This window comes from Pundamilia nyererei, unplaced genomic scaffold (assembly GCF_000239375.1).
Source record: "Pundamilia nyererei isolate P.nyererei 1_Seehausen unplaced genomic scaffold, PunNye1.0 scaffold00022, whole genome shotgun sequence".
NCBI classification, from domain to species: domain Eukaryota; kingdom Metazoa; phylum Chordata; class Actinopteri; order Cichliformes; family Cichlidae; genus Pundamilia; species Pundamilia nyererei.
The window spans coordinates 1,228,361-1,243,190 of NW_005187423.1; the positions used below are offsets into that span (position 1 = coordinate 1,228,361).

A 14,830-nucleotide genomic window follows, 5' to 3' on the forward strand; every position below is an offset into this window, starting at 1 on the left:
AGAAACCAAAAAACTAGACAGTATAAATAATATAACTCAAAAGCCCTGGGTCGACGACCCAGGCATCCTAACAGCTAGCATCTTGCAGTCTACTCTTATGTGCTGGATTATCTCAGGGGCATTTTTACACAGCATGCAACTGGGGTCTTGCCTGATGTGATAGACCCCAGCCTCTATGGAGCTTGTTCCTGTGCTGCCAAGATTAGTGTCTCTGTGTTGTCTTTCACTCCAGCTTTGTCCAGTCACTGGTAGGATTTCTGGATGTCAGCCACTTCCTCTATCTGCCTGTGGTACATTCCACCAGCAGATAGATGAATGCCCCACAGGAAGTGTTGTGGGGCATTGAGTCATAGGCCTTCTTGTAACCAATCCAGGCAGTGCACAGGTTGGTCAGCCTAGTCTTGCAGTTTTAAGCGACTGCTCTGTCTACCAGTAGCTGGTGTTTTGCTCTTCTGGTATTTCCATTTTCAGTGTCTCTCATCGACTAGAAGCTGGTTCTTTTGTGCTGTCAGACACTCATGGACTGCAGTCAGCTTCTTCAGCCAGTAGGCGTGAATCATGTTAGGGCCTGGTGCTGTCCAACTCTTCATACTGGAGACCCTTTCTTGAATGACTCTGTTCACGGAGATTGCTGTGGTCTGCTCTTAGATCCACTAGCCACTGAGCATTGATGCTATGGGTTGGGTTCTTCTCCCATATGCTCTTCCACTATTGCTCTGTTTCCAGCCTTGGTGATGCAGGACACTGCCCCTCGAGGCCTGGAGTTCAACACCCCTGATCTAGTAGATCTTCTGAGGGTACTTCACATAGTCTTAGTAACCAGCCATGAAGGATCCAGGTTTCCAGCTTTGCCATGATCTTATCTCTCAGGTCAGTTCCTCTCGTGCTCAATGATCCTTCTTCCATCGCACTTGGGGCCCCCACCCAATCTCAGGTGGAGGTGATGATATCTCCCTTTTGACCTGTCATCCTAGCTTCCCCTTGCCGTAGCTTTTGTGTCGTACCTCGTCAATCTCTAGCTGTCTGAGCAGTTCCATCTTCTGAATGTTGGAAAACATTCCCCAAGTTGTTTCGCCATCAATCTGGATGCTGGGTATCGAAGATTCCATAGGTCCCTCATCCTAGTCACGTAACCCTTCCACTGGGGTTACTTGCTTAGTAGCATTCCAACAGCGCCTGTTTTAATCTCTTTCTTGTGTGTTAATCTTGTGTTCATTTTTTCAATGATCTTTTATTGGGAAACCAAATTGAAAAAATAATGTTCCCGGTCCTGGGCCAACTCCCAGAATCCGGGAGGAGGCCCAGGGGCAGACCCAAGACACGCTGGAGAGATTATATCTCTTGGCTGTCCTGGGAACACCTTGGTGTTCCCCCAGACAAGCTGGAGGAGGTAGCTGGGGAGAGGGAGGTCTGGGCTTCTCTGCTTAGGATGCTGCCCCCGCGACCCGGCCCCCGATAAGCGGAAGAAGATGGATGGATGGATGGAAAACAGAATTGTAAAATGACATAAATAAAATAAAAATAATAAACTAACAAATAATAAAATATTATTGTTATAACAGAACTGCAGCAGCTTGGTGGCGTCATTAAGAGGGCAAAACTACCATACCTGTGGATGATATCCCAAACCTTTAGGCCATCATCCCTGTAGTAGAAGTTTGGCACAGCTTCTAGGCCACGTTCAGCAATGTCATCTGGCATACAGAGGGAGCTGTAGGTCATTGAGGACACTGACCTCTTCAGGATTGTAAACATGCCCTCTCCACCTGATGATGCAAACTAGAGAATGGGTAGCTCACAGTTAGAGACAAATGTTGTACATGACACTGAAAAAGAAACAGTTATTTAGGTAAAGGTCTAGTGAGTGTGCTGTTCTTTGCATACCTGAGTGAAAGCGCCAATCTCAGAAATGAGAAGGCGTCGAGCTAAGAAGTTGATCTGCAGAGTGTAGCGTGTGTGAAGTTTGAGGAGCTGAGGGAAAGAGGGAACTCTGTTAGTGCTAGATTGGGGCAAAACTTTGGCATTTATTATGCTGAGATACGCTGTTGCACAATCAAATGTCCTTTGTGGACACATTGATAAACTCAAATGCTTTCAACGTTATTTAAAATTATTTACAAACCAAAACACTGAGTTTCAGCAAACGTCAGTTACCTTGTACAGAGGATGCACCATGGGCACGTTGCGCAGCAGTGACACTGCAAAAACCTCGGCCAGCAAGTGCGTGCGCAGAAGGTGAGCATTGAGCTGATGGTGATTGAAATCTGCACTTCTCACAAAAATCTTGGCGATCAACCAGTCGTACTCAGAATCAGTAGGAAGAAAGATTAGATTGTCATCTGATGGAGTCTGCTTCAGCTATACAAGGACAGGGTCAAGTGATAAGTCAAATTATTAGTTATTTTTAATATCTGTTTTTCTTCTACAGCATGTCTTTTGTCCTTCTCCCTCTCCCCTCACTCCCAACCGGTTGTGGCAGGTGGCTTCTGACAGAGGTTTCTTCCTGTTAAAAAGGGAGTTTTCCTTTCCAGTTGCCAAAGTGCTTGCTCACAAAGAATTGCCTGATTGTTGGGATTTTCCTCTCATATTTACCCTAGAAAATATATATATATTTTACTATGTAAATAAAGCTCATCTGAACTGAATTACCTGAATAGCAATCGGCATTAATTTATTGTCAGGATCTTTGTGGAGCAGGACGAGAGGAGCCATCAAGTACTGCTTCTTCCCATTGATGGTGTTTGCTTTTACTCCATCCAGAAGCTTGTAGTCACACAGGAATATGTTCCCTTTCTGTTTGAAAGTTCAGGTTATTTCAGCAGTGTGTATATTCAGTGAATGTGTAAGTGCATTTATTGCAATGACCAAGTAGCTGATTTAAGAAACATTTCTTTCTCCTTTTTTTGTGTCTGTCTACAGTCACCTTCATTTCATCTGCAAGGTTGCAACGACTGCGGGGAAAGACCATGTCATCAGTGACAGGGAAGTTACTGGGCAGGGTTGTACAACACTGGATCAAAATGGGGTTGACACCATTTAGAAACTGGTAGCCAAAGAAAGCATCTTCTTTCCAGTGTTCCTGAACATATTCTGCAAAAAAAAAAGAAAAATAATATGTTCCTTTTTTAAACTAGCCTACAAATTTTGCTACATTTCTAACTTTGTGTCAGAAGTTCAGTGTCTGAGAGTCTTGATTATGTGAAATGTATAAAAAGTCATAAGCTCTCTCTAGTGAGCTTTATTAGATATTGAAACCATATTCTACTTGTTAGATCACCTGTCATAAGATAAAATGAGACTTTATATTCTCAGTTTTAAACATCAATCAATAGCTATAAACATATATAATATATATGTTTTTACAGAACAGACTGTATAATGTTCTTATTATTCAGGAAAATCGACTATGTATACTGATATAGTAATACTTCAAAGGTAACAGTTAAGTACATATTATTATGCACAAAGTATAAGTACTCGATACTCCAACTATGATGTTAGTTACCTGATATTTCAGTCTTTTTGCAGCAAAACACTCGATTGATGCTGTCAATATTATCCCACTTCTCCTTACGGTTATCCAGTCCCTTCAGCTTCAGCTCAGTCAGTCTGAAACAGAAGAGCACATTCATCTCATTTCTTTATTATACTTAACATAGTTATAGTTTTGATAGGTAAAGAGAAAAAAAAGAACTTCACCCTGTGGAAGCAGTGTAGACAAACTCTGTAGTTTTGGTGAAGGAGAACTGAACCTCCGATGGCAAAAAAATTGGGTTTTGTGCCTTCAAGGAGTGAGGTATTCCCTCTGCATATGCATCCCAGCTGAGAAAAAGAAATTGCAGTTTCAATTCACAAAACATAATATATGAATAATATAGTTTGCAATGGATTTTTAAATTAATCCCAGCAGACAAACAATATATTGTAATGTTTCATTTTAAGATTAAATATCATTAGTATTAGGATATTCAGCTATAACTGGACAGCATTTGTATTCTAGTTTCAGGAGCTGTAAGGCCAAAATATGTATAAGCTCTGAATTCTCACCGATAGTCTTCCTCTCGCTGCTGAATCTCTTGCTGCCGACTGTACCTGCCAAGATGATGGTTGTCTTCAAAGACTCTCAGAGCTAATTAAGAAAAAATGGTTTCAAGTTGTTCTTGTAAATATGGTATATACTGTATTAGGAAACTGCTTCAGCCTCATTACAAACTTTGTTTTACATCTGCAATGGTTTGAACAAGATTTAAGATGAGCACAGTTTCCCAAACCTTTTCCATCCCTGAAGCGGTGCACCTTGCTATCGGTGATCCAGCGGTAGATGGGAAAGCTGTAGATGTCTCCTTCAGGGGATTTCACTTCCACCTTGGCACAAAACCAATCATCTTCTGGGAACAGTGGGAGAGACTGTTTGTCTAACTCTATCAGCACAAGATTTCCAAGGGAAGTGGAGCAGGACACCTTAAACTTTGATACCTAAAGAAATGACATAGCAGTTTGCGCTGAGCTTCAACACTCGAGCATACAATTCCTCTTATAATTTACTGTGGTCCATGAAGTGAACTGTTTGCTTTGACCATCTTCATGGTGATAGATTTCAACTTTACATAAATCACAGTTAATAATTCCCTTATTTCCCTTAAAGTTTGCATGTATAATGTCATATAGGGAACCTGAAAAAATCATGGAGTTGGCCAGACTTACAGCTCCTCTGACGAAGGATGAAGCCCCTTTCAAGCCCATGAGCCACTTGCGATCACTCTCCCCATCTGTGCCCACCAGCTTAATGTAGACATTGTTGAGAGTAGTGGAATTAAGGCGATCACCAGTGAATACGGTCACTTTATACTGCACCATTTTTCAAATCCTGGTAGGGGGAGAATTATAATCACTCTTAGCACTGATTTGGAAATGTAAGCAGTTAAAATTGTGACATCACAATTAAAAGAATTTGAAGACATTATCTAAATGCCTTTTTTGACCCACAATTTCTGACTGAAATCCTGTGAAAACATCTCTTACCTTTGTAAATGAGACGAGGAAGTTTCTTAGAATAACTGTTCTGTCAGAACTTGCCCCTACAATTTCTTTTTATTTACTCAGTTTAGTGGGAGTGTCCAGTCAGTTGCATCAATCAGGTATTGTGATGAAATGCCAGATAAGGTTATCAAAATAATAAAATCTGAAGGAAGTGTTATCTTATTCATGTTAAATTAGCTTTGCCACTGTGAAATGTTGACTATAAACTGCACCACTCTTTTTATTGAGCTGTCAAAGCCCTTGACACTGCTGACTTGTCATTTTCCTAGAAGTTATTGGAACTAGGCCTTTCAGATGAAGGCTGGTTTACTAATTACCTTTCTGACTGCAAGCAGTGCGCACAGTTTAACGGTCTCTCTTTGAGTTTTTAAAATGTCACTACTGGAGTGATCTGTCTTACATTATTTGATATTAATGTTAAGGGTGTGGGACAAAAGCTAAATATATTTTATAATTTATATGTAGATGACACAATTATTTTTGTGCTCATACCACCAACATGGTTTTCCAACAATTACAATTAGCTTTTGATGAGCTCGGGCTCATTTTAAATGGAAAGAAGTCATAGTGGTTCAAGTACACAGAGTATGGCAGAGTATGGGCAGTATTTCCCTCTACTGTACCTTTTCAAGGTTTTTCTATTGAAACTCATAAAAAACTCTTTACTCCTCCTTGACGATGGTGATATAGTTTGCATGAATAACCCTGCTCCTTCTCTCTATCTCTTGGACTCTCTTTATCGTGGGGCATTTAGGATCTAGAAGTGGCTGTAAACCTTTAAGACACCGCTGTACTTTACAATCTCTAGCTGATTTGTCTTCATTGGAATCACAAAGGATGTTCCCTCACTCTATATGACTATTCACTGGGATTGTATCTATAAATTAATGGCTGACTTATACCACTTTATCTTTAAATCTATTTCTGGTTTATACAGTTGTTGTCAGATTACATATTCAGTTATAATCTGTGGTCTCAAATTTTTTTTACACTCACAATTCCGTCAGTTCATACAGAAGGATTTGCAACTCTTTCACTTGATTTTGTTTGCAGAGTTTAAAAGATGTGTAAGTGATTTTGTGAATTCCTCAATGGGAACTTGTTCTTGATTTTAATATAATTTTGTAAACGGACAGTTTTCGCTATTTGATTCTGTTGTTCTGATTCTGATGTTTCTTTTTTATTGCTTCTACTTTATTGCTTGAATTTTATTATGCCTATCTGAAAAAGTGTCTGTGAAGGTTCTCAGTCACCCAGGTCATCGTAGTCAAAGGAGCTTGGAAAGAAAAGCGTCTGGACTTCTTTAAGTTGCTTGAAGACGTTTCACCTCTCATCTGAGAAGCTTCTTCAGTTCTAAGGTCAAATGGTGGAGAGTCCCAGATTTAAACCTAGTGGGAGTATCACAGAGGGACAAAAGGACCCCCTGATGATCCTCTAAACGCCTGAGCCAAGGTGTGAAACTGGGTGTGGGTCCCAATCAGCCAGGGTTTCAGGTGTGTTCATTGTGAAACCTGGCCCCACCTTATCATGCGAATTCCTGAGGTCAGATGGCCCAGGATGTGGGCCAGCTATAACTCAAAACTGGATTATAGATGGCAGACAGTTGGTGTCGTAAACCCCCGCCTCTGTTCAAAGATGGTCGCTCACAGTGGACATAGATGGCTTCTTTCACTCCTCTTTCAAACCATCTGTCCTCTCTGTCCAAAATGTGAACATTGGCATCCTTGAAAGAGTGTCCTTTATCCTTCAGATGCAGATGGACTGCTGAGTCTTGTCCTGTGGAGGTGGCTCTTCTGTGTTGTGCCATGTGCTTGTCTCTCCAATCTAGAGGTCTGGGCATTCCTGTACAGTGCAGCGAGGAATGTCCCTCTGTGGGGGGAAACTCCCACTAGGTTTAAATCTGGGACTCTCCACCATTTGACCTTATAACTGAAGAAGCTTCTCGGATGAGAGGTGAAACGTCTTCAAGCAACTTAAAGAAGTCCAGACACTTTTCTTTGCAAGCTCCTTTGACTATCTGAAAAAGGTTTCTCTAGTAAACAAACAATGAGTGTTAATAGGATAACCTGTTTAAATACAGGTTAAAAAAATATTTAGGTCAGTGGTGATTTCTTGCACATGACGATGGCAAGGTGCACTTTTGTTCTTATTATACCAAGATTACTACATTCCTCAGTGACAATAATACCCATGAAGCCCTAAGGAGAGATCCCACAAACAACTACAAAAAGAAAGTCGTCAGTTGGGTTCGACAACTTGAAAAGGAAACGCCATTGTCGCCATTGAACTTCTGCAGGGAGCCACCATATTATTGACACTAGCTCTTTCGCAATGTCAAATACCTTGTTTTTGCACACATTTTTGAAAGTTATTTCCAACTTTACATAAAAATGCCTCAGCCAATGCCTCAGGTGTTGTTGGTTTTTTTTTGTACAACTGTTTAAAACTATTTACAGAATAATCAGCTATCATGCATTCAATACAATTCAATTCTACTTATATAGAACCACATCACAACAGTAGTTGCATCGAGGCACTTTATATTGTAAGGAAAAGACCCCAAAATAATACAGATAATACATTTGCCTTATCATTGTCTCTTCTCTGCAGAGGAATCCTGTGTGCTCTGAATGAGTTACAAACTGTTTTCCCCTGTAGCTCAGGATCTGTAGCTCACAATTCCTATTGTTGGCATTATTGAATTTTGCTTCAGTCTATATAAATGCAGTGTCAGTGCACCAGTGCTGCATATTGAGTCTACCCAAAAAAAACTATTGTTGATTGTTGTGATGAGTTCTGGTGAATTTGGTTTCACTTAATTCATTTAGCTTACTCATCAGTTGAAAGAAATAAGTACAGCATGGAAAAGTCTTCGAAACATTCAGTGTCATTATTCACAACTCTGTGCTGAGGTCTTTTGGTAAAGCTAAAGTAAAAAGTAGACATGAAATATTTGAATGTCTTGAAGTAAAATGACACTTAGATAAAACTTATAATAAATGCACTTAGGTTTTGTCACAGCGGGACTGAACAGACTCACATGCAGGCTCTAGGTCTTGAAAGCACAAGAGTCTTTATTATGATACACCAGGTGATTATTTACAAAAGCGAGGGGAAAGCCGGGCTCCGGGGGTCCACACATGAACGGGAAAGACGCCAAAAGTCACACACACACACTCCGTCCACTCCTCACGCTCCTCTTCACACTCCAATCACTCAGGTAACACAGGGGTTGGTCCAGGGAATCTGTACACAGAGACACGAAGGGATTATAAGGCAAATCGCTGTGAAAACACTCTAGAAGTAACTGAGCTGGGGTTACACTGACGAGGGTCGGCAATGGTCCAGCAATGAGAAACACAGAGCTGCCATCTTATAAAGGAGCTGGAACACTCGTGATGAACCACAGGTGCGTGGGCCAAGGGCAGGAGCCCACAGGTGAGCTCCGCCCAGGCAGAGGGAGGAGGGAAAGAGGGGGAGGGAGAGAGCAGGAACAAAAGAAGAATATAAAAACATATGTAGCCATGCTGAGCCGACCGGGTAGGCACAGGGACCCTGACAGGTTTGGCCTTTTTGTTCAGGTTTGATCTATAAATGAGTTTGAAGCTTTGGTACATTTGTCTGAGGCTGGGATGTCTACATGACTGATTCAACAGCTTTCACAATTTTATAAACTGAACTAAAACTAGTTTTTCAATAAAAACAATAAAAAAAACTTAAAGAAGAAATCTGGAAACTAACTGAATCCAATACAATTTTATTTGTAAAGCACTTTAAAATTAAAATAGCCCTATATTAAAAAAAGAAAACAAGATAAAACAACATAGAATCAACTAAAATAAAAATAAAAAATACAAACCAACATCTCACGTGGTGTCAAAGGCCAGGGTAAAGAGGTCGGTTTTCAGGGGTGACTTTAAAACAGGTATGGAAGTGGCCTGTCTAATCTCTAAAGGAAGCTCGTTCCACAGTTTGGGAGCTGCTACAGCAAAAGCACGATCTCCTCTAAGTTTACGCCCAGTCCTGGTACATTCAGGAGCAGTTGATCAGCTGACCTGAGAGAGCGGGTGGGTGTATAAGGCTGTAATATGGGGCTAGGCCATGGAGAGCTTTAAAAGCAAATAAAATAATTTTAAAATGAATCCTAAAAGAAATGGGCAGCCAGTGAAGTGAAGCTAAAATAGGGGAAATGTGCTCAAACTTTAGAGTGCCTGTTAAAAGACAAGCTGCGGTATTTTGCACCCTCTGTAGATGGGTAATATATGATGTGCTGAACCCTATATAAAGTGCATTAAAGCAATCCAGCCGAGTGGTTAGGTTTAACTGAAGCTAGACCAAAGTGATTTTTTTAAATAAAAATTAATAAACTGAACTAATAATAAACTTATGACCCAGTATTGTAGGCCTCTTTTTGTTAAAAGGGAGTTTTTCCTTCCTATCATCGCCAAGTGCTTACTCACAGGGGATCTTTTCAATATTGTAGGTCTTTACAACTGCTGTGAATTGGTGCTATATAAATAAAGCTCAGGTGAACTGAATTAGGTAAACAGCAATCAGCATTAGTTTATCATCAGGAGCTCTGTGTAGCTCTGAGCTTCTTGTAATTGGTGGTTTGCTTTAGTCACACAGGAATGTGCTCCCTTTCTGTCTGGAAGTTCAGAATATTGTAACAGAGTAGATACAACATTGGCTCAGTGAATGTGTACGTTATTGCTAAGATCAAGTACTTGATACAAGAAAATGTTCTTTCTACTTTTTTACAAGTGTGAGACGATCGCTTTCATTTAATTTGCCAGGCTGCAGAATTTAAAACATTATATATACACAATATACTCTGCAATGTCTTGAATTATAATTAGTTAACCCTAATCCAGCCAACAATTATTGTAATGTTTCATTTAAACCTTAATAATATTAGCAGATTCAGCTGTAGCTGGAGGGCATTTGCATGTTAGTTTCAGGGGCCATAAAGCTCAAATGTGTGCGTGCTCTGAGCTCTCTTCCTGTTGCTGCTTAAGCTCCTGCTGTACCTGACTGAACCTGCCTAGACGAGGGATGTCTTTAAAGAGTCTCAGAGCAAAAAAGAAAATAAGGTTCTTGTAAATACGGTATACTTGGAACTTGCATTAACCTCCTTTTTACAATGCTCCAGGAGGGGTAAAAAGGAGGCCACATGATTGAATGAATGAATTGCATGTATGACCCTGCTCATTCTCTCTATCAGTTGGACTCTGCTTATCACAGAGCTTTAAAATTTATAACTCACAGCAAAACCTTCAAGACACTGCTGTACTTTATATTCTCTAGCTGACTTGTCTTCACTAGAACTACACAGGATGGTTCACTGGTATTTTATCTATAAAAATATGTTTTACTCACCTCTTATCAGATTACATGTTTAGTCATGCTGTGGTCTCCATGACTTCATGACATTCATTGTAAACAGTTCGTACAGAGTTTAGAAAGAGGGCTTTCCCCTTACCCTGCAGAAGGATTTACAGCTCTTTTAACTGATTTTTGTAAATATTGTGCAATTTTCATTATTTTACTCTTTCTAGTTTATTGCTGTAATTATGCTAAAACATCTCTCCTGTAAATGAAACATTGAGTCTTAAGTGTCATGGCTGCGGCGGCAGTTGTGTGGGGCTAAAGGGAAAAGGACCCAAAAGCAGGCATTGACATAGATGTGATGAGTGAGCTTTATTTATATGATGTGATAATTCAGACAGAAACAGAGGTGGCGAGGATAGAAACTAAGATAAATAAAGTCAAAGGAGCTTGCAAAGAAACGTCTTCAAGTAACTTAAAGAAGTCCAGACGCTTTTCTTTGCAAGCTCCTTTGACTACGATGACCTGGATGACTGAGAACCTTCACAGACATAAGATAAATAAACTAGGAAAACTACACAAACTTGAAACCATGACTCGCAGAATGATATGCAGGATGACACATGGAGGTAAAACAGAGTGCAACATGGGAAGATGCACGGAGATAATACAGAGTGACTCAGGGAGTCAAACACAAAACACTGGATCACTCCCAGTACCTTGACAGAAACCCAGGTGGGTGGTGGGGGGCCCAGGACTTGAAACAAAATCAGAGCTCACAAAAACAGTTCAAACACAGTTCAGGGGGTCGCCCTGGGGGTCGATGGCTCAATAGCTCATAACAGAGCAGGTCTGGAGGCCAGCCGTGCGGAAGGCAGCGACGGTGAAAATACTGTATAAATGCTTTTTTTTTTTCTTTTTTTTTTAAATTCAGCAATTTAGCCTGGTGGTGTTGTAACATTTTGGGCCCAACTTAGTACCAACTGAGCCTTGTAGCCACAAGTTACTTGAATATTGTTTCTGGCTATGTCGTTTCCTTTACAACTGCAGTGCACCCATCTTTTGATGGGTGCCTTCAGCAGATACAACAAAGAGTTTTAATATGACAATGACTTCACAGTATGAAAATGGTCACAGTTATCAGATTCAGCTATGATGAATGGTGAAAGATTGAGAACCCAAATGTAGGACAGGGTAGATGAAGGTTGAACTTAAAGTTGAGCATTGTTTCCAGGAAAAGAGCCGACGGTCCAGACACTGGTAGCCAAAATAAAACAGGAAGGAGAAATCACTGGTCGAGACTTGACCCATAAATCTAGGAAAAAATATAATATACAAGACTAAGGACTGAGAACAGAACTAGCGCACTAAGTTAGCACTAAGGGAACATGAATATAAAGCCAAGAAAAACCAAGAATTAGAGATTTACTAGATATTTACTAAAAAAAGTCCAAACAACTCAACACCGCTGAATAACATAACAAGACCCATAACTATTGTCACCAGTGAATGTGGGAGTGAATGTGAGTGCGAATGGTTGTCTGTCTCTGTGTGCTAGCCCTGGCAACCCGTGCAGTGTACCCTGCCTCTCGCCCTTTGGCAGCTGGGATAGGCTCCAGCAGCCCCCGCAACCCTAAGAAAAAGGATAAGCGGAAGCGAATGGGTGGATGGTGTTAAATGACGCTCTGTATAATGCAAAGTCATATTATAGTAATGAGAGCTGACAAGATACCATACAACCCCCCCCCCCCCCCCCAAAAAAAAACAACAACTAGAAAATAATTTCTACAACGGAAACCAGAAGTGTAGGATGGCCAACATTAAACAACAGCCACTGTAGAGCGGGAAAAGATTAACATAGGATTTACAGGATGTGAGAAACGAGTAAGAAAAACGTGTCTGTAATGCTATGAATTCCATCTGTGGTCATACACACACACTGTCACAAAAACTCGAAGGAAATCCAAATACAGTGAGAGGTCTTCACAGACACAGAGTTTAGCTCCAAAAAATAAACTAAGGGCCAAAGGGCAGAGCACAATCTAATGATGGCTGAGTATTTACTTTAGCCTTAAGAAGCCAGCTTGATAACCAGATGAGGAACAGGTGAGTTAATTAGTAGAGCTTTGGCAGGTGAGCATTTTACAGGGAGACAGACAAACACAGATTGATCAACTCTGAGGTAAACAGAACATGCCCTCAAACATACACATGCATTTAAGACAGAAGAGAGACATATTTCTTAAATTAAATAAATGTCTGTATGGGAGAAATGCAGGAGTTCTCTCAATTTTTTTTAAGCCAAAAAAGCTCAGAGGCTGAGACTTCTTTAAGACAGACTTTAACAAAAATCAATCACTAAAAAAAATCATGATTTGTTCACAATAATATCAGTTTTCTTTGACATGTTTTTGAAAGGATGGGACAGTTTATTGAAAATCAGAAGAGGTTTTAAGTTTCTAATCTATAGAACACATCACAGCAGATGGATAAAATTCACAAATCAGCATACAATAATTAGAAACGTTAAGTTCTATTTCAGCTATTTCATCAGTAAAAGTCAGAACTGTCTTTGGCTGCTTTTATTTGAAGAGGGAACTGAATTTTATCTCACAGCTGAGTCTTCTAATATTCAAATGGCCACGCTGTTTTCTACCTCTGCTGGATCCATGTAGGTGTATGGCACTTCTAAACGCTTGTTTCTGGCTTTAATGACAAAACTCAAATCTTCCAGCTCCATCTGAAAATCCTTTAATATCTTGCGGGGAATCTCCTCAGTGAAGTGGTCCTCTGGGTACTGGCCAAGGGGAACCTAATAAGAACAATGATACATTCCGTTTTTCTTCAACAGCATTCAAATTATTTATGAAATTAGCCCCTAAAAATTATTGCATACATATGTATTTTTTTTTCACAAAACTTGAATTTAAACATAATTTCTGTCATTCTTAATGAAATCTTTGCTCCTTACAAAGTCACTGGACTGCTTGCTGAGCAGCCACATGGTGGCCATGCCCTGAGCTGTTACATTGACATCAGGGAAGGTGGCCAACATTGTGGCCTCGCTTGTCGTCCCCTTTGTGGTCGGTGGTGGGAGTTGCAGGGAGATGGGAGTGTTGGGCATCCAGCCACCATAGTCATACTGCATTTGATCAAGAAGTAAAGGATAACTGATTAATAAGAGCAATAATCATGGTGTTTCATCTATCAGAAGATCATGGCTTCATAATGCAGGCCTTTCAACAGTTGAAAACACATTTGATGCATCATGAAATGAAACACTAACACAGTAGACCCGGGACTGTTTAGCAGCTAGAATCATATATCAGACGAGAATGGGACACTCCTCTCTCAGATCTCCTCAGTTCCCAGATGTTTGTGGACTGTTGGTAAAAGAAGAGGGGATGCTACAGTGTGTCAGAGTAGTACACAAAGCCCCGTCCTACCTTTTTTAAATATATTTTTCTGCCATCAAATACAAAATGAGGCATTATTTTTCTTGTAAGGTTACATTTTCTCAGTTTAAACATTTCATATGTTTACTATGTTCTATTGTAAATACATCTACAAATCAATGAATGAGTCTGTTTTTATTTACATTTTAAATAATTAGGTTGAATTAGGTTTTATATACCTGTCCACTGTTCACAGCTGCATGCTGGGCTGAGCAGGTGAAGATCACCAAATTTGGCCAACGCAGTCACACAGGTAAATCTCTGAGGAATTCCTGTTAAACACAGAAAAATAACTGCGTCACTTAAATATATTTAGGCGAACAAACAAAAGTTACTTATTTTTGCAATATAATCCTAAATGGATAAATCACCATTATCATCATCATCGTAAATATTGAAATATTGTTTAAAGCCCACCTGTTTCTGCTTGAGAAAGGAACCCGTGTTCAAAAATGTCCAAAATCCACTTCTGAAGTTCAGAGTCCTCCTGGACCTCATGGTCACTCTTGTAGTAGTAGCCGAGCATTCCCTGCACAAACCTTTGAGAAATGGGAATACACTGTGTAAAACATGTTTTTATTATTTGTACACAAACTGCTCCAGGATTATTTAAATAATAAAAAATTGTATTTGCCCTAATTCTTTTGTTTCAAAAAATACATAAAAATAAATGGCACAAAGTACCTTGTCCTGATTAAAAATAGGGAGGTTACAGGTTCACGATCAACACACCAAGTGTTTATAATTTAACTTAGTGAAGGTAGGCTTCTGTAAGTAGCAGACACATCTCTCAGTTTAGAGGCATTTTAGTTTCAACAGAAATCTAAATGTTGTTTAATAAGATCAAGGCAGGCTGTACATGTGGTGACAGCTACTGATATACAAAGGGACATAACTTGTTTAAACATACACTATTAAAGAACAGGCTCAGGATACTCTTGCAAAACAGATCTCATAAGTTTTACTTGTTGGTCAATGAAGGTTAAAAAACAGACTAACCGAAAAAA

The 14,830-nt window shown here is 39.9% G+C and overlaps 1 protein-coding gene and 1 pseudogene across 1 annotated transcript in view; both read right to left on the bottom strand.

Moving 5' to 3' along the window:
- The window catches only part of LOC102193059 (hydroperoxide isomerase ALOXE3-like), a 14,452-nt gene extending 9,595 nt beyond the window's left edge, over window positions 1–4,857 (bottom strand). The window contains exons 1-10 of the mRNA XM_005727035.1: window positions 4,705–4,857; window positions 4,272–4,476; window positions 4,048–4,129; window positions 3,700–3,822; window positions 3,506–3,609; window positions 2,924–3,090; window positions 2,650–2,793; window positions 2,155–2,358; window positions 1,885–1,971; window positions 1,605–1,779 (exon numbers count right to left, since the gene is read on the bottom strand). Of these exons, the coding sequence (XP_005727092.1) occupies window positions 1,605–1,779; window positions 1,885–1,971; window positions 2,155–2,358; window positions 2,650–2,793; window positions 2,924–3,090; window positions 3,506–3,609; window positions 3,700–3,822; window positions 4,048–4,129; window positions 4,272–4,476; window positions 4,705–4,857 (1,444 nt within the window). The remainder of the gene's footprint in view (window positions 1–1,604; window positions 1,780–1,884; window positions 1,972–2,154; window positions 2,359–2,649; window positions 2,794–2,923; window positions 3,091–3,505; window positions 3,610–3,699; window positions 3,823–4,047; window positions 4,130–4,271; window positions 4,477–4,704) is intronic.
- Window positions 4,858–12,960: 8,103 nt separating this feature from the next.
- LOC102196122 (hydroperoxide isomerase ALOXE3-like) overlaps window positions 12,961–14,830 on the bottom strand; it is a 12,710-nt pseudogene continuing 10,840 nt past the window's right edge.